At 63.4% G+C, this 21,808-nt stretch overlaps 1 protein-coding gene across 7 annotated transcripts in view; it reads right to left on the bottom strand.

Moving 5' to 3' along the window:
* Ptprs (protein tyrosine phosphatase receptor type S) overlaps positions 1 to 21,808 on the bottom strand; it is a 65,531-nt gene that overhangs the window by 3,122 nt on the left and 40,601 nt on the right. For 3 of the 7 annotated variants that reach the window (XM_048341915.1, XM_048341918.1, XM_048341920.1), the window contains exons 7-29: positions 18,933 to 19,202; positions 16,853 to 17,434; positions 16,079 to 16,212; positions 15,531 to 15,675; positions 11,521 to 11,826; positions 11,015 to 11,208; positions 8,572 to 8,689; positions 7,480 to 8,082; positions 7,089 to 7,186; positions 6,270 to 6,523; positions 5,913 to 6,006; positions 5,527 to 5,742; positions 4,969 to 5,126; positions 4,690 to 4,701; positions 4,320 to 4,432; positions 3,411 to 3,458; positions 2,524 to 2,621; positions 2,323 to 2,446; positions 1,978 to 2,153; positions 1,777 to 1,896; positions 1,011 to 1,165; positions 631 to 916; positions 301 to 479 (exon numbers count right to left, since the gene is read on the bottom strand). In XM_048341915.1, the coding sequence (XP_048197872.1) occupies positions 301 to 479; positions 631 to 916; positions 1,011 to 1,165; positions 1,777 to 1,896; positions 1,978 to 2,153; positions 2,323 to 2,446; positions 2,524 to 2,621; positions 3,411 to 3,458; positions 4,320 to 4,432; positions 4,690 to 4,701; positions 4,969 to 5,126; positions 5,527 to 5,742; positions 5,913 to 6,006; positions 6,270 to 6,523; positions 7,089 to 7,186; positions 7,480 to 8,082; positions 8,572 to 8,689; positions 11,015 to 11,208; positions 11,521 to 11,826; positions 15,531 to 15,675; positions 16,079 to 16,212; positions 16,853 to 17,434; positions 18,933 to 19,202 (4,483 nt within the window). The remainder of the gene's footprint in view (positions 1 to 300; positions 480 to 630; positions 917 to 1,010; positions 1,166 to 1,776; positions 1,897 to 1,977; positions 2,154 to 2,322; positions 2,447 to 2,523; positions 2,622 to 3,410; positions 3,459 to 4,319; positions 4,433 to 4,689; positions 4,702 to 4,968; positions 5,127 to 5,526; positions 5,743 to 5,912; positions 6,007 to 6,269; positions 6,524 to 7,088; positions 7,187 to 7,479; positions 8,083 to 8,571; positions 8,690 to 11,014; positions 11,209 to 11,520; positions 11,827 to 15,530; positions 15,676 to 16,078; positions 16,213 to 16,852; positions 17,435 to 18,932; positions 19,203 to 21,808) is intronic. The other 4 variants (XM_048341921.1, XM_048341923.1, XM_048341919.1 and 1 more) reach the window with 3 other exon arrangements.

Here is a 21,808-nt window from a genome sequence, read left to right as displayed (position 1 = left end):
CTGCCAGCCTCCTCAAGGAAGCCACAAGTCCTTTCACCCCAGAGCCTCTGCACCAACCCGGAGGCCAGAGTCCTAGGGCCAGAGCCAATAATATTGTTCCATGCTCATGTCCCTCAGGGGCCTAAAAATGTCCCAGAGCTGGGAACAGCAGCCCGCTGAAACCCCAGCATGCATGAGGCAGAGGCCCCACCCAAGCTCTGCAGCCCAAGGCTTGAGGTGCGGCTCAGTGTGAGGGCCCAGCTCTGTCTCCTCAGCCCCTCAGGACAGGGCTCCAGCCTCCCGGGGCCCAGGGCCAGGCACCTATAGCCATCGATGAAGCTGGCATTGATGTAGTCGGAGCCCTCCACGCCCCGGATGGGCTGCAGGCAGACGCGCGTGCTCTCGTAGGGCATGACATTCACCAGGCGGTTTTTGAACTTGTTACAAGGCAGATTGGCACTGATAAAGCGGGAGGTGTGGGCCTTGGAGTTGGCCAGGCGCTGTAGGGGTGGGAAGGACAGGCGGCCATCAGGAGGGGGTCCTGCTTTCTCCAGGCACAGGGCAGCCACAGGCTCAGATGACCCCTGCCGGTTGGTCCCCGGCTCCGCAGGCCCTCAGACCCCGTGGCGGCCACCTCCAGCTGGCCCTCACCTTGAACTCCAGCTCCATGCCGGTGACGTGCTCCCCGGGCTCCACCTGAGCCAGCTTCTGGATGTAGGTGTAGAGGCTGCGCGCGGGGACCTCGGTGTTGCCGCAGCCCACAGCCTCCAGCAGCGCCTCGTGGATGAAGCTGTACTGGTCCTCCGTCTGCACCATGTAGTTGCGCTGCGAGCGCATGAGCGTCACGTGGCCATACACGTCCACTGTCTTCTCAGGCCTGATCCGCTCCAGCATGGCGTCGATGACAATGAAGCAGCCGGTGCGGCCCACGCCGGCGCTGTGGAGATGGGACAGCGCGGGGCGCTCAGGGGCGGCGGGGCCGGGGCCATGGGGCGGGGCCGGGGGGGGCCGGGGGGGCAGGGCGGCCGCACCTGCAGTGGACCACAATGGGGCCCGCGTCAGGCGGGTTGCAGGTCTTCACCCTCCTCAGGAAGGCCAGGAAGGGCGTGGGGTACTCGGGCACCCCGTGGTCCGGCCACGCCGTGAACTGGAAGTGGCGGACCTCGCGTTTCTCACTGGAGCCATTCTGGGGACAGAGCCACAGGGTCACGGCACACCCGAGGGTCCTCCCCTTACCTTCCGAGGCTGGCTCCGCCCTTCTGCTCAGCCCCCAGCCCTGGGGCCAGGCCTGGCAACCATAACCAACACCGTCACCATGCTTCTGGTCTGTCTCCAACCCACCGAGGGCTTCTCCCTCCCTCCTGGCCGGCTCTGTCCACGCTGGCCCTGCCCCACACCCGGTCCCTGCCGCCGCCTCCTGGGCCCATCCCTCCGCAGCCCCGAGGGCCCGCTTCCCTGGCCACAGCCCCACCGTCCTCAGGGCCAAAGCCCCAGTCCTCCCTCCTGGAGCCCAGCCGTGGCTCCCCACAGCACCCCCCCCTCCACACTGGGCTCTTCCTGTGCTGGGCCTCTGCGAGACAGGGGTCTGCCGTCTCCTCCCGACTCCCCCTTCATGTGCATGCTGACCCCCAACCTCTGCTCCTCCTCCTGCCTGAGGCTCTAGCTCACCCCTTTGTTAGCGGCACCTCTCATTACAACACACAGACTCATGTCATGGAGCGTGGCCACCCCTTCCACCCAGGCGAGCCCCACGCACGGCTGGGAGACGGGGGGGGCTCTGGCAGGTGCGGCCCCCACCTTGTGCAGGGAGAAGGTGCGCACGCAGAATGTGGCTAGCTCGATGGTGTCCAACAGCGTGACCTGGATGAAGCCGTAGGTCTCGGTGCCCCGGTTGGGCCAGTACTGGTCGCACTTGATCTGTAACGGTGGGGGGGGGGGGAGGGCGTTAGCGGGGGCTGCGGCCGGCCGGGGCTGGGGACACGAGGACTCGCGCCTCACCCGGGACTTCTCCTCCAGCCGCGTCATCATGACGATGGTGGCGGAGCGCTGCTCCCACACCATCCGCCAGAAGTCGCCGAAGGTCTCGGGCAGGGGCCCTTGCGTGGCAATGTAGGCGTTTTGCCGCCGGTAGCCGTCCACGTAGTTGGCATTGATGTAGTCGCTGCCCACAAGGCCTGCGGCGAGGGAGGCAGCCAGGCACTGGACTCAGCGAGCCCAGGGCCTTGCCCGGCCACCACAGCCTCCAGGCAGCCTCTGGCCGCACCAGGTCAGCGTGAGGAGGGAGACGAGGGGGCGGCGGGAGGGCGGGGGAGTGGCCTGAGGAGGGCGGGGCTGTTAGGTTACCTTCGATGGGCTGCAGGATGACCCGGGAGTGGTCATAGGCAATGACGTTGGCATAGCGGTTCTTGGGCTTGTTCACCTCCAGGTTGGAGTGTTCCCATGTGAACTGCTGTCCGGGGTCGATGGACTGCAGAGCAGGGGTTGGGTCAGGGGTCAGGCGGGTTGGCAGGGTCACAGGTGCGGAGGGTGGGGGGCGGGGCTCACCTCGTACTCCTGGGAGAGCTTGAGGCTGTCGTTGGCCTTCAGGCGCTCAGTGTGCTCGGCCATGTCGGCGATGGGGATGGGAGGGTGGCTGAGCATGCCTGCGGATAAGGACAGCCCCGCGGTAAGCAGCAGCGCGGGTGGCCTGGCTGCCCTGGGCTACGTGGCGGGGGCCCTACAGGGTCAGCCCATCTCGAGAGCAGCAGTTAGAAGCGGGAAGGGGGCTCTGGGTGGCTTCTCCAGACTTCTGACTTAAAAGGTGGTGTGGTGTGGGGCTGTGTCCCCACTGTGGCTTGCTGTCCCTCCCCCTAACCTGGCTGGGGTTCAGGGGCTGGAGTAAGCTGTGTGTGTGTGTGTGTGTGTGTGTGTGTGTGTGTGTGTGTGTGTGAGAGAGAGAGAGAGAGAGAGAGAGAGAGAGAGAGAGGAGCCCTCCAGACTTTGTGGTGAGAAGCAGGAAGTGCAGAGAGAATGGTGGTGCCCAGGGCGGAGGCAGCAGGTGGCACAGATGTGTGGCTGGCTGTCCCTGGCTTTGTCGCACACCTGAAGGGCTCTGGTGGCTGGGGTCTCCCTTCTGTGTGTCTATGTCTGCCAGACCTGGCTGGGCACCCAATTCTGTGAGCTGGGCACCAGTCACTGAGACATCCCAGGCTAGCCGGTGAATCCGCTACAACCCCCAGGGTCCCTCCAGGCCCACATCGGGGGACTCTAGGCCGGTCTTGCCAATGCTTGAGCGCCAGGTCTCCCCTGTCCCATCATGGCCCCCCATGTCCACCCCCAGGCACCCGCGGGAGAGGCTGTGGCCTTGCAGACAGACAGGAGGCAGGATGGGGACAGGAGTGGAGGGGAACAAACGGGGCGGGAGGAAGCAGAGACAGCGGTCAGGAACTAACTTTCCAAGTGGAACCCTGGCTCCCCGAGGGGGCCGCTGAGGCCCGCATCTGCAGAGACAGTAAACAATAAATAAACGACAGCGAGGTGCAGCGTGGCCCACGCAGGGCACCAGGGCCGGGCACTCACCAGCCCACGGGACAATGGCTGCTCCTTAGCTGCCATGCCAGCAAGACCCCAGAGGCTGAGGTGTGTCTGTATGTCCCCCAGTATGGAGCAGCCTGGCTGTGTGTCCCCAGCGGAGGATACGGGCAAGGAAAATGTGGGGGTCAGGCCACAAATCCACCGGGGGACAACAGACACACGACACAGGGGAACCTCTTGAGGCGGAAACAAGCCCTTGTTCAGAGCCAGCAGGGAAAGTGAGCTTGTGACATCTGGAGACCGCCCCCTTGGGGGAGGCCATTTGTGTGTGAAGAACGGATGGGCAGAAGCCAGCTCTGGGGCAGGGAGGCAGAGGCGGGGGGATGGCAGAGCCCTGGCGAGGGGACAGCAGGAGACCCCGGGAACGCCCTACGCCAGGCACGGACTACCAGGTGACCCGGACAGAGGGACAGGACAGCGCGGAGGACAGGCAGCCACGCCACGGGACAGCGGTGGGAGAATGGGAACACACTGTGCCCCAAGCGCCTGGTTGAGCCCCAAGGAAGGGAGTCTGTCACTCCCTTGCCCCTCAGGTTCGGCAGGGTGTGGGTCTGAGAGGAGGTGGGAGCCACAGCTGCGGGGACTCCCGGTGACCAGGGCCTTCTGGCCAAGGAGTGGTTACATTTCTTGGGCTCCCAGGTAAGACAGCCAGCATGGGTGTAGCAGGGCCGAGTGCAGCATCAGACCCGCCTTGGGGGGTCAGAGTCAGGACCCCAGCCACACCGGGGTGCGGGGCAGCGTGTGCCGCAGCAAGCATGGGTGCGCACCTGGCGTCTGGAAGTTAATGCGTCGCATCTCCACGGGGTCCTTGGGGTGGTGGGGGGCAGGGTCGGCATTGTTCAGCAGGCATTTGGTGCGGGGCTCCGAGTCCTTGCGCTTACTTCAGGGGAGGAAGAGGGAAGGCTCGGTGGGTGATCCACAGTACTCACACCCACACGTGCGGGCACACACATGGGCATATAAGGTAGTCCCCCAGAAAGTGCAGTAGTGAGGGCACACTGAGCCCTGGTCCCAGACAGCAGCGATGCTGAATCTCAGTTCTGACTCTTGGTCCCAGCAGAGCGACCCAGGAGCACGCGCGTACGCCCTGTCCCTTCCGCTCATCTTGTCCACCCTAGCCTGCAGCCCAGTTCTTACCTGTCGGGTTTGCTGCTCCCCAAACCGGATGGACACAGGCAAGAGGAAGAAGGAAAATGGAGGTCAGGCTGTGCTGGCCATGGGGACCCGGCCACTTCCTTCACCTCTCTGAGCAACGGCCTCCTCAGGAAGCACCATCACTCAGGTTGGGACACACAGCTTGTTCTGGCAGGCATACTACACCAGACCCCAGATGCCCCCCCACAGTCGCCTGGCCAGACAGCCCCGTCCCGCCCAGGGGAGGAGCCTGGCCCAGGCCCCCCAGGCTGGGGGACTCACTTCTTGTAGAGCAGGATGGCAATGACGATGCAGATGATGAAGACCACGGCTAGCACGGGCCCCACCACCCAGATGAGGCCCTCCTCGCCGTCCACGATGGGCTGGGGGTCAGGGTTGTCCAGCTGGAAGGCGTCTGAGAAGGGGCTGGCTGCAAACGTCTGTGGGGACCAGTGGGGTGTCAGTGCTCAGCTCCAACACAGACCTGCTGCAGCCTACAGACATCCCCCACAGCAGAGGGTACTCCCACCTCTCCCCCTCTTCCTCCTCTCCTCCTCCCCTCCCCTCCCTTCCCCTGTACACTACTCCGGCTCAATGAAGACCTCTGGGCCTTATGCAAATTCTTCTTGGAGAACTCCTAATCAGCTCTTAAAAACCTCAGCCCCAAAATCTCCTCCTGTAGGAAGCCTTGCCCAGGAGTCTTTTCTACCTCAAGCCCTTCCCTCTATGTAGGCCTGACTAGAGGGAGCGGGAGGATGTGGGGAGGTTTTGGGGACGGGCTGGGCCGCACCGGGGGCTGCCACAGTGTCTGGATATGGGCAGACGCCATGTAGGACTTACAGGCTCACTCTTCTGCAGCACAGCGAGCACGAATAGCACATAGCGGTGGCCAGGCTCCAGGCCCCGGTTGTCAAAGCCACCATATTGTTTCTGGTTCCCTGGATGGAAGATGGCGGGCAGGACGGAGAAGCGGGCTGCAATGTAGGGTCGGGGCACCTCCAGCTGGCGAGAGTGCCGTAGGCTGCGCCTCTGCAGCCGGGAGATGTCTTGGATCAGCTGGGGAACAGAGGTGCGGGTGGCTCAGACATCAGCCTGGCCATACACTCTTGGGTGGCTTGCAGTGAAGGGCAGCCATATGCTCCACCCCATGGATGGCTTGCAGGGGAGAAGGGCAATGCCCCTCCCCCCTCTCCCACCCCCACCCCCATGCGGGGCCCAGGCCTCACCTCCTCCAGGTCCATGTCCTCTGGGCTGCCTAGCGGGGTCAGGAACTGGCCGCCACGAGACTTACGCAGTGGCACCATCACGATAAAGTAGCTCCTGTGGCGGGTGGGAGAATCGTGGCTCTGGTGACAAGCGTCCCCTGTGCCCAGCTGCTGGTGACCCCTGCTCCCAGGACTATGCTGTGCCCTCGCCTCAAAGGCTGACTCCATGCCATCCTAGGCTCTGAAGCCCCGGCTCCAGCTCCCCCATGTTGCAGCCCTCCCTTCTTCACGGCTCTCGGGCAGAGTCCTCCCACCAGCCCAGAGCCCCAGCCTTGCTCCCGGCCAGGGAGGAGCAGCAGCTCAGGGCAGGACACGTACTGCACGGGCACGGGGCTCTGGCCATCGGGCAAGTAGACCACGATGAAGCCGTCGGCATCGGGCTTGGGTGCAATGCTGGGCTTGCTGCTCAGCAGGTTGAAGGCGGTCCAGGCAGTGACTGTCTGCTGCAGGCCACCCAGGCTGCTGCCGCGGTTGGTGAGCACGAAGTTGTAGAAAGTGTGTGGCTTGAGGTGCGTGATGAGCTTCTTGGTGGTGCGGCCATCCACATCCAGTGTGAGCCCATTGTACTGGATCTGTGGGCCGGGGTGCCAGAGCTCAGCCCCCCAGAGCCCCACCCCAGGCTCAGCCTTAACTACGGACTGAACCTCTGCCCCAGGTAGAGAACCAATTCTGAGTCTGTCTTGCCTAAACCTTAGACTTAGCCCTGATTCCGGGCCTTAATTTGGCACCTACCCAACTGAAAGCAGGCCTAAGGCAGAACACTATCGCTGAGTCTTGATCCTCATCACATCTGAGCCAAACTGAGCCTCTATCTCAGACTCAATCTTAAACACTGCCCAGGGATTGGGCCCTGGTGTGAGAAGGCACCTGACCTCGCCCTGCGCCCCAGTGCTAGGATAAGCCCCATCAGTAACTGACCCCTGACCCTAGACTCCGCCCCAACTCCAAACGGAGCCCATGCCCCAGCAGGGCCTTGACGGTGTTTCAGTTCAGGCTGAGACTCCATCTCATACTAAATCCACTAATGCCACAGGCTGGGCGGCAGGGCCCGGCTCAACTGCAGTCCCAGACTGAGCCGGCTGGAGGCGGGGCCTCCGCTCTCTGCTCCACGTTCCACGCAGGGTGAGCCGGGCGCACCTTGTAGGGCGTGGGGGAGTTGTAGTTGTCTGGGAACTCCCAGCTCAGCAGCACCGACGTCTTCATGATCATCTTCACCTTGAAGTTCTTGGGCGAGACTGGGGTTGGAGCGGCGGGCGGGGAGAGAGAGAGGAGGGCGCGTGAGGGTGGCGCGGGGGCCCGGCGCTCCCTGCGGTCCCTGCGGTCGCTGTGCCCGGCCGGCCGGCCTGCCCTGCCCGGGTCCCTGCGGGGCCGCGGCGACGGCGCTGGGGAGGGGGTGACGAGGGTGGCGCGGGGCCTCGGGGCCTCGGGCCGGTCCCACCTGTGCCGGCGGCGGCGGCCGGAGCCCGCGTGCGTCCGTGTCCGTCCAGGCACTTACCTGGGGCCGGGCGGGGCGGGGGCGCCTGCCTACCTTGGTCCCGCAGGAAGGTGCGGTAGCGCACGGCGGGGCTGTAGGGACCGGGCCCGCGGCGCGTGTGCGCGCGCACTTGCAGGTCGTAGGCCGTGTCGGGCTGCAGGCCGCGCAGCGTGAGCGCCGCCTCGGCGCCGGGCTCGGCGGCCGCGGGCAGCTCCGTCTCGCGCGCGGGCCCCGGCGCGCCGGCCTCGCGCACGGCCACGGTGTACTTGATGATGGCGCCGTTGCGTTCGGCGGGCGCGGGCGGGAGCCAGCGCAGCAGCACGGTGCCGGCCGAGGCGTTGCCCGCCGCCTCCAGGATGCGCGGGTGCCCGCGCGGCGCGTCCTCGGGCAGGCTGAGCGCCGCCGCCGCCTCCTCACCCAGCCCGCCGCGCCCGCGTGCCGCCAGCCGGAACACGTAGGTGGCGCCCTTGTGCGCAGGCGCCGCGAACTGCGCCTGTGTGGCCGGCAGCTCCAGCGTGGCCGCCGCCTCGTCCTCGCGCCCGAACCGCAGCCGGTAGCCGAGCACCGGGTCGTCGGCGCTGCCGGCCGGGGGCTCCCAGCGGGCCAGCAGGCTGCCCTCGGGGGTCTGCTGCACCGACAGGGTGGGGCGGCCCAGCACTGCGGGGACAGACGGGGACAGAGGGGACCGGGGCTCAGGGCGGCGCCCCCGCCGGGAGAAGGGGCGCCGGGGACCCCACGCCCTTCCCACCCGAGGCCACCACGCCTTCCCCGTCCATCTGCTGTCAGAGCCCCCCCAGTTCCCACCCGACCCTCCCGGGGGTGCGGGGTTGGGCAAGGGGGGGTTTCACGAAAGCTCGGGCAAGAAAGCTGGACCTCCGCTGCCTTGACCTCCCCATGGCCACAAGCGCCAGGGAAGGAGGCAGCATCCCGGAGCCCCGGGCTTGGCCGTGGGCTTTGTGCGGCAGCTAGGACGTGGCCCAATTCCCCCCTCCAGGATGGAGTGGGGCAGCCACAAAAAGGGCTTTAGGGTAGGGACACGGAACCGGTGCAGGCCCAGATGGGGCGGGGGTGCGGTGAAGGGTTCCTGTCTGGTCGGTGCTCAGGAGAGAGAGGGCTGAGCGGCTGTGGCAAGGCGCCGCCTCCTACCTGCTCCCTTGGTCACCACCACCTTGGGCTTGCTGCGCGCGCCGTCGCCTTTCATGGTGTAGGCGGCCACAGTGATGGAGTAGGCCGTCTCAGGCTGCAGGTTGCTGATGACCATTTCCTGTGGGCAGCAGCAGGGTCAGCACCACAGAGGCCAGGACTGATGGGCTGACCATCCCCTTCCTGGGCCCCAGACAAATGCAAGGGACACCGAGGCCCGGCTGTGGGCAGACACGTGCGTGCACACACGCATGCAGGGGCGGCACGCAGCACCCCAGGCACATGCAGCCCAGCCGCACCATCACCCACCCCAGGCCCCAGCTCCGCCCTTGCCCCTCACACAGAGGCGCCCACCACAGCGGCTCCCCTCCGGGCCCCTCTAACGTGCCCAGCCCCGCTCAGCCCGGGGCCAGGGCTTTGCCTCTGCCTCCACTGGGTGCTGCTCTGTGCTGGCCCTGGGGCTCAGGCTCAGGACCTGGGGTGCTGCCCCCTAGCTTTCCCACTCAAGGCTAGGGCTCCACCACTTAAGCTATACTTCCACATCTGGCCTTTAGGTAACTAGGGCAGAGTCTCACAGTCTTTCCTGGCCTGCGCTGGCTTTGAACTGAGATCTATAGATTTCAGCCTCCTGAGTAGCTAGGGTTACAAGCATCAACCACTGGCATCTGGCAGTTTAAGTTGAAGTAAGTCATTAAAGCAGTAAGTATTGTTATTCCAGTACATCAGCCCTTCCCTCTGAGAAGTGTCTTCTATGTGTGTGCCCAGCCAAAATGCAATACAATATGCTGTGCCCAGAGAGCTGACTTATTTTTCACATACCAGGGTTTGAACCAATGACCTTAGCTTGTCAGGCAGGAGCTCTACAACTGGAGCCATTCCTTAGACTCTTGTAGTCATTACTTTTTGGATAGAGTCTTGCACTTCTGGGCCGGCCTTGAACTGTGATCCCCGCCCCCCGCCCCCCAGGCCTCTAGGCTGGGATGACAGGCACACACCCCCACAGCAGGCTTGTTGGTTGAGATGGAGTCTCACTGCCTTCCTCCTGAGCTGCTCTGGACCAGCATGGGGTCCTCGCACCTCCCCCTCGTGCATAGCTAGGTTCTCAGGTGGGAGCAGCCATGGTGTCCACCATTTGCCCAACCTGCGGCACTTCTGTAGCCATGAGCCATCTACATATCCTAGCGTCCTGTTCTGCTGCCCCCGCTCCACCTGCACTGACCCCCCAGCAGGGCACTGAGGTCAGCCCTGGCCACCGCCCCGCCCTCAGCCAACGGTGGGCATCCTGGAGGAAGCACCCGCCTTGCACACACGGCGCGCGAGTCTGCACGCATGCACGGGGACGGATGCACACACACAGGGTCTCCTCCCAGGGCCCTGGTGGTGACAGGGACTTCGCCTCTCTGGACCTCAGGGGGCATCTGGGCAGGGCTATGGGTCACCCCAGGCCAGGGCTCATGTAACAAGAGACGGTGGCTCCCGTCCTAGGGCAGAAAGGCATCCCAGGGGAAGCCAGCCAACTGCCCCCAGCCACACCGCAGCCTGCCCTCTGCTCCTGAGCATGGAGCCTGTGCTGCAGGGTGACAGCTGCCAGAAGCCCCGTCCAGGCCTTTGCCTGGTGCCCCCTGTCCTCCAGGGAGCAGCGGAAGCCGCTCTGGGGCAAGGTGCAGCCAGCGCCCACATCCCTGATGCCAGTTGCTCTCAGAGGTGATAGGAGGGGTGGACTCCGGCACAGGGAGGAGACCCTGGGGTGAGAGGCGTGCAGGTCACAACACGGCACGGCCCACGCTTGGTAGGGCGGCAGGGCGGCGGGCACTACTTACATATTCAGCAGTGTCATCCATCTCCCACTGAGCGGGAGGCGCCGCGGGGAGAGAGGAGGGAAGTGAGCGAGCCAGGCAGCAGAGGTGGGGGGCGGGTGAGGGGGATAGGGAGGGCAGAGGTGGGGGGGCGGGTGAGGGGGATAGGGAGGGCAGAGGTGGGGGGTGGGTGCGGGGGATGGGGAGGGCAGAGGTGGGGGCGGGTGGGGACAGGCAGTAGAGGTAGAGGGTGGCAGAGGAGCAGAGGCAGGGGAGGGGTAGAGACAGAGCAGGTAAGGGTGCAGGGGTGAGGGGGTATAGGGTGGGAGGTGAGGGCTTGGTGGGAAGGTGAGAGGTGGACAGGGTATAGAGACCGGGGAAGGGTGCAGGGGGCCTGAGGGGGCAGGAATGGATGGGTAGAGGTCTGAGGGGGAAGAGACAGAGAGAGGTATAAGAAAAGAGGGTTTCTGGGGGAAGGGGAAGGGTGCAGGGGGAGGAGGGGTGTGGGGTAAGGAGGACAGGGGTGGAGGGTGTGGGGTGGAGGAGGTGGTGCACGGAGGGGGGGCTGCGGGGGAGGAGGAGGGATGGGAAGGGGTGTGAGGTCTGGGGTGGGGAGGAGGAGCAGGGGGCCCCGCCCCCCCAGCCCGCACCTGCGCATCGGCCAGCATGACGTCCTTGATGCGCGGCGGCCCGCGGGCCTCGGCGCCGTCCATGCGCACGTAGTGGACCTGGTAGCCGCGGATCTGGCCGTGCTGGCGGCCGGGCGCGGGCGAGCGCCACAGCACGCGGATGGCCGTGGCGTTGAGCGCCTCCGCCTCCACCTTCCGCGGCGGCGCGCTGGGCACTGGCGGGCGGGGAGGGAGGGCAGCGGGGCCGTTACCGGGCGCAAGATGGAGAGGCGGAGGCGGCAGCCGGTCCCGCATCCCGAGTGGCCGAGGTCTGTCTGCGTCCGCCCGCCCGCCAGCCCGCGTCCGCGCCCCGCCGGCTCGCTCACCCTCGCCGCAGCTCCGGCTGGCTCCGGCCCGCCCGCCCGCCTCGCCCTCCCGGCCCAGTGCGTCCCCGTCCGTGGACCAGAGCGGGCTGCGGCCGCCGCCACCTTGAGGCTCCCCTGCTAACCGGCGGCCCGGCGCTCCGCCGGGGGGAGGGCGCTGCTTACCGTCCTCGTCGGTGCGGACGACCACGGGCGAGCTCTCGGGCCCTGGTCCGACCTCGGTGTGCGCCACGGTGGTGATCCGGTACTCGGTCCACTTTTCCAGGGCTTCGAGCAGGATCTGGGTGGTGGTCGGGGGGATGCCGTTCACCTCCTTGGCTTCCGGGTCCTCGGAGCCCAGCGGTCGGTAGCGGACGCTGTAGCCCACCAGGGCCCCGTTGTGCGTGTCCGGCGGCGGCGGGCGCCAACTTACCAGAATGGCCGTGGAGCGCATGCTGGTACATTTTACGTCTTGAGGGGGGGCGGACGGTTCTATTGGAGGGGAGAACGTGGGGAGGGGTGGGATGGGCGGGGAAACAAAAGATGGGAAAGAGAAAATAAAAAAGAAGATGATAACAAACAAAACAGAAGCAAACCAAAGAGAAGTCGAACCCAAAAGAAGCGGGTGTCAACCAAAGGTGAGATGCTCGGGTGGATGGGCGGTGGCATGAGTGGGGAGGGCTGGCCAAGAATGCTCCTTCCCTCCCTCCCCCACTGGGCGGGCCTGCACGCCTGGCACACAGAGGGGCTTAGGCACAGGGTGGCCGCGGGCCGCACAGCGCATCCGGCCAAGGCTTTCAGAGCTTTTGCTAGGCACCTACTGTGCCCCAAGCATCTGCTTCCAGAACACCTGTGTATTTTAAGATGTGGCAGCCATCACCCTAGGCAGAAAGCACAACACAAGCCTGGTTCATTGGGCACCTACTTTGTGCAAGGCACTTGCCCAGGGCCTCCTGGACAATACTAGAAGTGTGCCTTTTGAAGATCTACTGTGCATCAGGCATAGAACGGGAATATCAGTAAAGTTCATCATATTCAAGGCCTACTGGAGTGCCAGAGACTTCTTAAGAATAAGGTGTGAAGCACCCTTATTGAATCCCTAGTACATGAACATAAATTGCAATCCATGCCCCATGTACTGGGCACTTACTGTATGCAGGTTCTTGTCCACCATGAGCATATGTTTACCGAGTATCAGCTGTGTGCCATGCATCGTGCCAGAGAGAATTGCAAAGTGCCACTCAGCACCTACTACGCACCAGCCCTCACGCCAAGGGGAGTACTGATAAAAGCACGAGACCTACTATGCACCCATTAGCATGCCTGGTACTTGAGAGGACACCAGGGAAAGCTCATTTCCTGCATGCCTGCTGTGTTGGAGAGGGGTGGCAATACAGCCAGCCCATTGGGGACCTGCAGGACTCGTACTGAGTGCATAACTGTGTGGTGACACAAAAACAGCAGCTGCACACATGGTACCAAGCAGGGGCATTATCAAACTCAAAGCTCTGCGCAATAAGCACCTACTGTGTGCCCGAGGCTTTGACAGTCCCCACAGACGGAGAGCCTACTGTATGGTACACAATGGGGTAGAACACTCCTGATCCGCACACTAAGCATCTACTGTGTGCATCGTGCCAAGGACCAACTGCACCACACACTGTGGCATGAGCTGTATCAGTCCTGATCCCCCGCTGAGCAGCTGCCGTGTTCTAGGCACTGTGCTTTGAGTCATGAGCACATACACTAAGCACTGCATAGTGGTAGAAGCTCAGTCCCCATAGACTAAGCACGTACTGTGTGCCAGGCTGTGGTGTTCTTTCACAATAAACCCCACCTACCACGTGCCACACATGACAGGCTTTTTTAATTTAGTGCCCATGCTAAGTGCCTCCTATATGCCAGGCAGTAGGGCCATGGGCCTAGTCCCCACACTAAGCACCTACTGTGTGCCAGGGGCTTTATCAGAGTCCTAGTCCTCACGTGTTGGGTACCCACTATGCAGGCACGCTGGGGAGCAGACCTACAGCTTCTGAGCACCTGCATACCGCAGCCCAGACCTCGGCGCCGGGCCTGCCCTATCCACAGACCACAGAGCCCAGGTGAGCACCAGCTACATAGCCAGCACCAGGACAGCCTTCTTGCAGCAAGTGCCACTGTTTGAGCAGGAAGTATGCAGGGGGCTCCATAGCCCCTGAGCACCACACCTGTGCACCTACTGTGTGCCTGGTCCCAGATTAAGTTTTATAGAAACCCCTGGAGGCTTCTATTTATTAAATGCCAACAGTATGCATCTGACCCATGTTTAGCTTGCAGTCAGCACCATGGGCCACCCACATGCAGAGCTGCGTCAGGGATGGGACTCTGCCACCAAGTCTTATTGTTGGCGCTGAGCTCGGCTGTGGCCTAGGGGCTTCCTGCAGGTGGTGCTGTCTACATGCTGCACGTGCCTGTGCCCTTTACACACAGCAGGACCTTGTGGCCTCCCTTAGGGCCTTTGTATGCACTTTCTCATGTTGCTCTACCAGCTGGTGTGGGCAGGGGCACTGCTGGTCCCGTCCCCACATCAGGTGAACCAGCCCAGCTGTGTGACTGGCAGCGGTGCCCCCCAGCAAGCTGCCTGGGAGTTAAGGAGGCTCAGCCTGCCACATGGGGTGGCTCCTGCTCTGTACCCCTCTCCTTTGTGGGGGCTGGGCAGCTCCCAGCCTCGCCTGCATGCAAAGCACTTGGGGACACTGGCCAGCTTGCCACATGCATTTCTCGCCAACCTGGTTTTGGGCCATTTTCTCTATGGCTGGGGAGCTGGGGTCCAGCACCCCTATCCAGACATTGAGCTACTAGAGACCATCCTTGGAAACGACATGGGGTGAGGGGCACCCCCATTCTTGACCAGCCACCCCAACCAAAAATGCGGGGGGGGGGGCAGGGGGGAGGTTGAGGAAAACCAAGCAGGAGTGGAAAACCAACTGGGGAATGTGCCAGAGGGATGGACTTGCTGAGAAGTGGGGAGGGAAGAAAACAAAACCAAAACCATAGTAAAACAAGAAACGAGGGCGATGGTGGTGATGATGGGGAAAATCATAACGAAAGAAAGACAGGCGCCTTCCAGAAATCTCCCAGTCTGTTACCTACCTTCCACTCTTCAAGTGCTAAATTACAACTTTCTTACGAGGGGCGGCGGGGCGCACTGGGAGGCTAGCGGGGCTCGTGGTGGGCGGCACGGGGCCGCGAGCTGAGCTGCTGTGGCGCGGGCGCGGTCTGACCTCCACCTACCCTTGCGCTCAGCTAAGGAGCCGCATCCCGGGGACGCGCCTGGCCCTGGGCCTCTCGGCTGCTTCCTTGGGCCCCACCCGGCTAGGGGCAAGAAGTGGGTCCTGCTCCCCCGCTCCCGGTCCTGGGCGCCCAGGAGGCTCCTGTGGCTGGGCCGAAGCCCCTGCTAGCGGCCTCGGGGGCCGCGACCTTCACAATCCGGCCCAACCTGCGTGATGGCCCGGAGGGTGCGCGGGGGGCCGGAGGTGCCGCCGTCTGTGCGGCCGGGTGTCGGGCGGGCACACAGGGTGGGTCGTGTTTGTGAACTCGCGTGAGACCAGCTCGTACTTACCTGCGCCACCTCCGCCGGCCTCGCGCCACAGGCCTCCCTCACTGACCTCCACCTCACGGACACCTGGCACCTCTGGGCGCCCCCAGGGCCGGTGGCTACGTTTCCGGCCCGCCCGCCCCAAGTCCACGGCCCCCTCGACTGACCGAGACCCCGCGCGCGCGGCCCGGGGCTCAAGGCGGCGCGCAGATCAGAGCCTGTGGCGCGCGTGCGTGACTGTGACTGACTGGGGAGGACGGGGACCGGGGACGCGCGACTCGCATGTGACAGGGAGGCCGGGCGGGCACAGCAGACTCTAGGGACCCGGAGCCCCACGCGCCCTCCCGTCCACCGCAGCTGGGGACCTGTCCTGGGGCCTGGAGCCCCGCAGGGCCGGAGGGGCCCCGGGTGGGGCGGGCTTTGCCGCGTCCTCCGTGGGGAGGCGAGTCCCACTCCCGGGCAGCGCGATCTGGGAGGGGACGAGGAGCCCGTGCCCGCCACGCCTCCCCTGCCCGGGCCGCTGGGCCCTGCGTCCTCGCCCCTAGCGCAGCCCCGGCCCCAGGCGGAGCCGGGCCGCGCGGACTCGGCCCGCGGCGCCCGAGCGAGACGAGACACGTACTGGACTGCAGCGTGCGCTGCCGCACTGCGGCGGTGAAGGCGCCCAGGCCCTGCGGCGAGCGCGCCGCCAGGCGGAACGCGTACTCCGTGTTGGGCTTCAGGTCGTCCACCACGAAGGCCGTCGTGGGGTCGAAGGTCCTCCCCACCTGGGGACAGGTGGAGACAGGAGTGGGGGGGGGGGGGCGGCTGTGGGAGGTGATGAGATGGGGATAGGCGGGGCGGGAGGCGGGCCTGCCGTGGGCGTGACCATGGTGGGCAGGGCCATGGTGGGCAGGGCCATAACGGGCGGGGCACCGGGTGAGTGTGGTCCGGAGGGCCAGCACTGGGAAAGACCGTGGTGGGTGGGGCACCAGGTGGGTGGGGTCAGGAGGGCCATCTGTGGGCCGGGCCAGGATGGCCGGCTGTGGGAGGGGCCGCGGTGGGCGGGACATAGGGACCACCTGTGGGGGACCTTGTAGGCGTGGTCGGGGGTAGCGGTGGGTGGGGCCGGGAGGGCCGGCTGTGGGAGGGGCCCTGGAGGGCGCGTCCTGGTGGGCAGGCGGCGGGTACCTCGCGGCCGCGGTCGCCCTCGCGGAACAGCAGCTCGTACTTGATGATGCTCTCCTGCCGTGGCGCGCTCCACGACAGCCCGATGCTTGTCTCGGACTTGGCCTCGGCCCGCAGGTTCATGGGTTGGCCGGGCACTGGGGGAAGCACGAGTGCAAATGGGGGCACAGCCCAGTCCCAGGGGCCCTCACCGCCCCGCGCTCAGGGAGGAACCCCAGACCCGGAGCTCCGAGCTCAGCCACCTGTCCTCTCACAGGGGCGTTCTAGGTTTCAAAAGCCTGAACCCCCAAGAAAAAGGTCCAGAACTGGAACCCCACATTCTTGACGTGGCACCCAAGGCCCCAAGCCCCAACAGGGAGGGGTGGTCGATGGACTGGCCCGGGGCCCCATTCAGCCCAAGGCGAGGGGAGGCTGCGGGGCCTATAGGCCTATGGGCTGCCCAAGTCCGATTGTCCATGGGAGCCCCAACTGGGGTCTTCTGGGAGGACTTGAAACTTTTCTACTCTGCCACCAATTATTTTTGTGGTACTGGAGTCTTATTATGGCTTTTGCTTTGTTTTGTCTTTGTACTGATATGGGGGCTTGAACTCTGGGTCAGGGTGCTGTCCCTGAGCTTTTTCACTCAAAGCTAGCACTCTACCCCTTGAGCCACAGTACCACTTCTGGCTTTTGGGTGGCTAATTAGTCTCACAGACTTTCCTGCCCAGACTGGCTTTGAACCATGATCCTCAGACCTCAGCCTCCCGACTATCAAGGATGCCTGGCGTGCACACTCACCCCCCTGCTGTGTCTTGACCTGGATGGGGTCCGACAGTGGGCCATCGCCCACGGAGGTGAAGGCAAGCACGCGCACGGTGTAGGTCTCGTCCTCCAGCAGGGACCCCACAGTGGTGAGCAGGCTGTCATCCACGTTGTGCTTCTGCCAGTTGCCCACGGGGTGTTCAGGCTCCATGGTGTAGTAGACGCGGTAGCCACGGACGAGCCCGTTGGGCTCCACGGGCTCCTCCCATTGCACGATCATGGTGGAGGCGCTCAGCATGCGGGCCTGCACGTTCCGCGGGGCGCTGGCCGGGGCCTGCTCGCCTGTGCGCGTCACCACTGACTCACTGGGGGGGCCCTGGCCGATGGAGTTGACAGCTGACACCCAGATCTCGTACTCGGAGTTGGGGCTCAGGCCGCCGATGCTGTAGCGCGTGGTGGTGATGTCCTCTTTGATCTGGTACGGCCCATCCTGGCTCTTGGACTTGTACTCAATCACGTAGTACGACACGGGATCTGGGTTGCCCGAGTCCCAGGTGACGGTGATGCTGGTTGCTGTGTTTTCTGTCACCACAGGGGTCCCGGGGGCTTTAGGGAGCGCTGTGGGAGAGACGCAGGGTCATGGGAGGGGAACGGGGCGCCCTGTGACTCTGGACCACATATCACCACCCTCTATGATCCCTTCATTTCTTGGCAGAACCACAGGCCGCACCACCTGATATGCTATCTATGGAGAGGCCGAGTGCCGCAACCAGCAACTGTGAAGCTGAGAGCATGTGATCTGTGCGTGGTGGAGCCTGGGGCTGAGTTCTGGGTCTCACACCTGACCATGGCCCCTGGCTACAGGAACACAGCCCCCACTTGAGCTGCGCCCCAGACCCTCTTTGGTGCACTTATTTTGGAGATAGATAGGGTCACCCTTTATGCCTGGGCCAGCTGGCCTTGAAGCTCCCCTGTGCTCACTCCAGGAATGGGTGAGGTTGGGGTCCTCCACCGGCCCCCCCCCCACTGGCTCGTCCCTCATGCTGCAGCTGATTTGAGATTTGCCTGGGTAGCTAAGGTTACAGGTGTGAGCCACCATGTCCAGCCAGAAAACATGTGCTTCCTTAAGAATAGCATTTAACAGAAAAGGAAGGGGGGAGGCATGGCTCAGTTGGTAGAGTGCCAGCCAATGAGCAAAAGTGTTGGCTACCAAGTTCAAGCATCTGTTTCAAACCTTAAAAAGTTAAAAAAAAAATGCCAGGCACCAATGGCTCACGCTTGTAATCCCAGCTACTCAGGAGGCTGAGATCTCAGGACCATGGTTTGAAGGAAAGTCCATGAGACTCATGTCCAATTAAACACCAAAAAGCCAAAGTGGAGCTGTAACTCGGGTGGTAGAGCACCAGCCTTGTACACAAACGCTCAGGCACAGCACTCAGGACTTGCGTGCACACACACACGTATTTTAGTCTCTAAGATGTCTGCAGTCCCAATCTGTCTGGTCCCCTGGGGTCTGTCTGCTCCTACTTCTCCCTGCACCCCATATGTCCTTGTCTACTTTTCACACTTCTCTGCCGCAGCCCTGGCTACCCAGGCAAGCGGCACCACGCCGACGCTCTCCCCACACGTCCTCCACGCTGGGAGGCCGGGACGCCCGCCCCGGGCTGTTGGGAACCTGGGGCAACACGGGGATGGAAGTCGTCATGGACCTGCACCCTCTCTATGGGCCATGGGAAAACTGGGCACGCTTTTCCACTCAGTTTTGCCAAGATAGCTCAAAAGCTCTGAAGTGATTGTGCAGTGTCTCCATAAAGCTTTATTTATACAAAGCTTCCTGCGGCCGGCCACCCCTGAACCTCACGCCACACTGGTGCTGGCTCCTCCCAGCCTCTTTTTCTTGCAGACAGTCACACTGGTAGCCAGGCTGGCTTGGCACTGGGGACCCTCCTGCCTCTGCCTCCCCAGTGCTGCAGTTACAGGCTTGCCAGGGCCCACAGCTCCCAGCTCTGCCCGGCACAGAGCACCCTTGCAGCTCCACCTCCAGGAAGTGATTTGTGCAGAGAATGAGGGGAATGTGAGCCCTGAGGTCTGCGGCCCTCCTGTGTTCCTGGCTTACATTTCACGGTGACCTGGGCCACGGCCTCGATCACGCCCAGGCTGGACATGGCCACACAGGTGTAATTGGCCGAGTCCTTGACGTCGGTGAGCTCCAGGACGTTCCGGCCCACGGGCATGTCATCCTCAGGCGTCAGGTCCTCGGCCCCCTGCATCCACTTCACGTAGGGCATGGGTGAGCCCACAGCCACGCAGGTGATGTTCACGTTGCCGCCAGGCATGATCTCGTGGCTCACAGGCAAGATGGAGAAGCGGGGGGCTACGCGGCGCACTGGGGGGGGCCGCAAGGATGGGGTTCAGATGTGGAGGAGGAAAGGAAGAAAGAAAAAAAGAAAGGAAAAGGAAAAAAAAAGAGTAGAAAGCCATTTAAATATACACAGGGCTGTTTCTTCCCCCAATCAGTTTCCCCCCAAAAAAGAAAAGAAAACAAAAGAACCAAATTAAAAAACCAAATTCTAACACAAAGAAACGAAACTTTAAAGGAAGGTAGTTCACAAACAATAGAGTTCTCCATCTCGTCAGGAGACACGAAGCGTCACGTCAGAGCAGGGCTTCGGGACCGCTGCGGGCCCGCTCGGAGCACAAAAATTTATCAGCGGTTTCTCATCTTTGCTCTGCTCTGAGTCGGGCTGCAGCCATGCGCAGGCGCGGGAAGGTTCTGACTGTGGCTGCGGGGGGTGCAGGACACGAAGGGGGGGGGCACCTTGTCACCTCCCTGGGTCTCTGAGCTGGGAGGCAGAGAGGGAGGGCCTGGAGCTTGGCCACCCCCCCCGGGGTGCTCTGGGGGCTTGGGGGGCCACCCCTCCCCCCAAGGAAAAGATGAGAAACTCTGATGAAATTTTTGTGGTGTGGGGTAGAAACCCTTCTAAAAGCTTCTGTCAGATCTGACAAGTTTCCATTCATAAATGCAGGTCTCAAAAGTGACAGACATCATGCACACTAGGGCAAGACAGAGAGAGGGACAGAGAGAGAGAGAGAGAGAAAGAGAGACAGAGACAGAGAGAGACAGAGACAGACGAGACAGAGAGAGAAGAGGGAGGAGGAAGGGGCAGGGGGAGGGGAGGCAGGACAGAGAAGGGTGATGCAGGGAACCAGAGGAGGACAGATAGGAGAGGAGAGAGGGGGACAGAGGGACGGGCACAGCAGGAGGGGGGACCCACTGGAGGCTACGCGGTAGTCCTAGCGGGCGTAAGGGAATGTGGGCGCACGCTCCCACATCTCCCGCAGTGCTACTGGCAGGAACTCGGCCATAGATAATCACGAGGATGGGGGGCATGGAGGCCACTCTGCGCTTCTCAGCAGTGAGGGGCGGATGCCGCCTTCTGCAGGGACCTCGCGGTTAGGAAGGCGGCAGGACGGATTTCGGGGGCTCCATTTTCGGAAGATGGGAGGGGCAGATGGTTAACCTGGGCTGGGGTGAGGCTAGACTTCAGGCACAAAGGCCTTGGCCCCAAGTGACCTCTGGGGACTAAGCAAGCATGGGGCTGGGCCAGGGCTCTGGGGGCTGTGTCCCAGTACCCCGATGTAGGGAGTGGGGCTGCGCTGTCACACCTGCGATGAAGGCCTCTCACCACTCTACTCTGAAGAGGAGGCAGCCCTCACCGCTCCCTTCCAGCCTTAGCCCCTGTGGGGAACCTGACCCCTGTTCCCTGAATCTGGGGTGCGAGGGTAGGAGCTAGAACCCTTCAGAAAAGGAGCCCCCCGAAAAGTCCAGAGTCACGGTGGAGACAGGATGGAGGGCGGCAGGCGCCGCTCAGGGCAAGGATGGGGGAGACAGATGGGCCGTGCAGACAGACGGACGAGGTGAGGGTGCTGAGATGGGGGAGCGTCGGGCAGGGCTGGCGGAAGGGAGCAGGGGGTGATGGGGTTCGGGGGGCCGGTGGACGTGGCCCAGGCCCGCGGCCTGCCGCCGGCCTCCACAGGAGGCTGGGCAGGCAATGCGGAGGCTGTGTTGTCATGGAAACAGAGGAAGATGGGGATGAGCAGAGGGAGCTAATTAATCCAGGACAGAAAACGGCACCGACGTCCAAACCAAAACCAGGAGAGAAATAACAAAAACAAAGCAAAAGCAAAGAGAAAAAAAATCCTAAAAAAACCCACATAAATTAAAACCCTCCAAAATGAAACACAACACCCAAAAGCAAGGGGGGGAAAATGGAATGGTGTGGGGCTGAAAATCGGGGTCTGAACTCAGGGGCTGTGGCTTCCCGGGAGCTGCCCCCCTGCGGGCAGAACACAGGATCGGGCCGGGCCCCTCCCCCAGCACCGGGGGACCAGGCCGCCAGGGCCAGGGTCACTGCGGAGAAAGAGGCCTCGTGGCAAACCAGCCGCCCCCAGCACCTCCAGCCCCCCCCCCCCCCCCCGCACCACCAAGCGGGTGTGTACTCAGAGCCTCTGGCCTGGAGACACCGCCCACCGGCAGGAGCCTCAATTTCCCCATCTTGTAAATGCACACAGCCCAGAGTGGAGGCTGCTCCACAGCCCGGCAGCCCCATGGCTGCTCTGAGTCCCCAGGGGTGGATGGGGAAACTGAGATCTGAGACATGAGGAGAGAAAGGGGAATGGCAGGGCGTGAAGCCCAGGAAGCCACTGCCCACCAGCACTGGGGGGGGACCAGGCGGAGCCTGCCAGGCCCTCTCCCTTTAGGTTCCTGCTCTCTAGAGACGCCAAGTTGTTGGCAGGGTGCCCAGCAGGTGCTTGCACCCCCAGGAGCTCTGGCCATGGGGCGGCACCTAGAGCCCCCTTACAGAGGCCCGGAAGCCGTCCAAGGTCCCCTATGGGGCAGTGGGAATGGAGACCCTAGGCCCACTTTCTGGGTGCCAGGGTTCCACCGGAGGCCAGCGTGTCCACTGTGGGGGCCACATCATACCAGGACTG

The sequence above is a fragment of the Perognathus longimembris genome, chromosome 3, assembly GCF_023159225.1.
Source record: "Perognathus longimembris pacificus isolate PPM17 chromosome 3, ASM2315922v1, whole genome shotgun sequence".
Lineage (NCBI taxonomy): Eukaryota > Metazoa > Chordata > Mammalia > Rodentia > Heteromyidae > Perognathus > Perognathus longimembris.
Note: the sequence above shows the minus strand (reverse complement) of the source record. Positions and strands in the feature narration are given on the sequence as shown.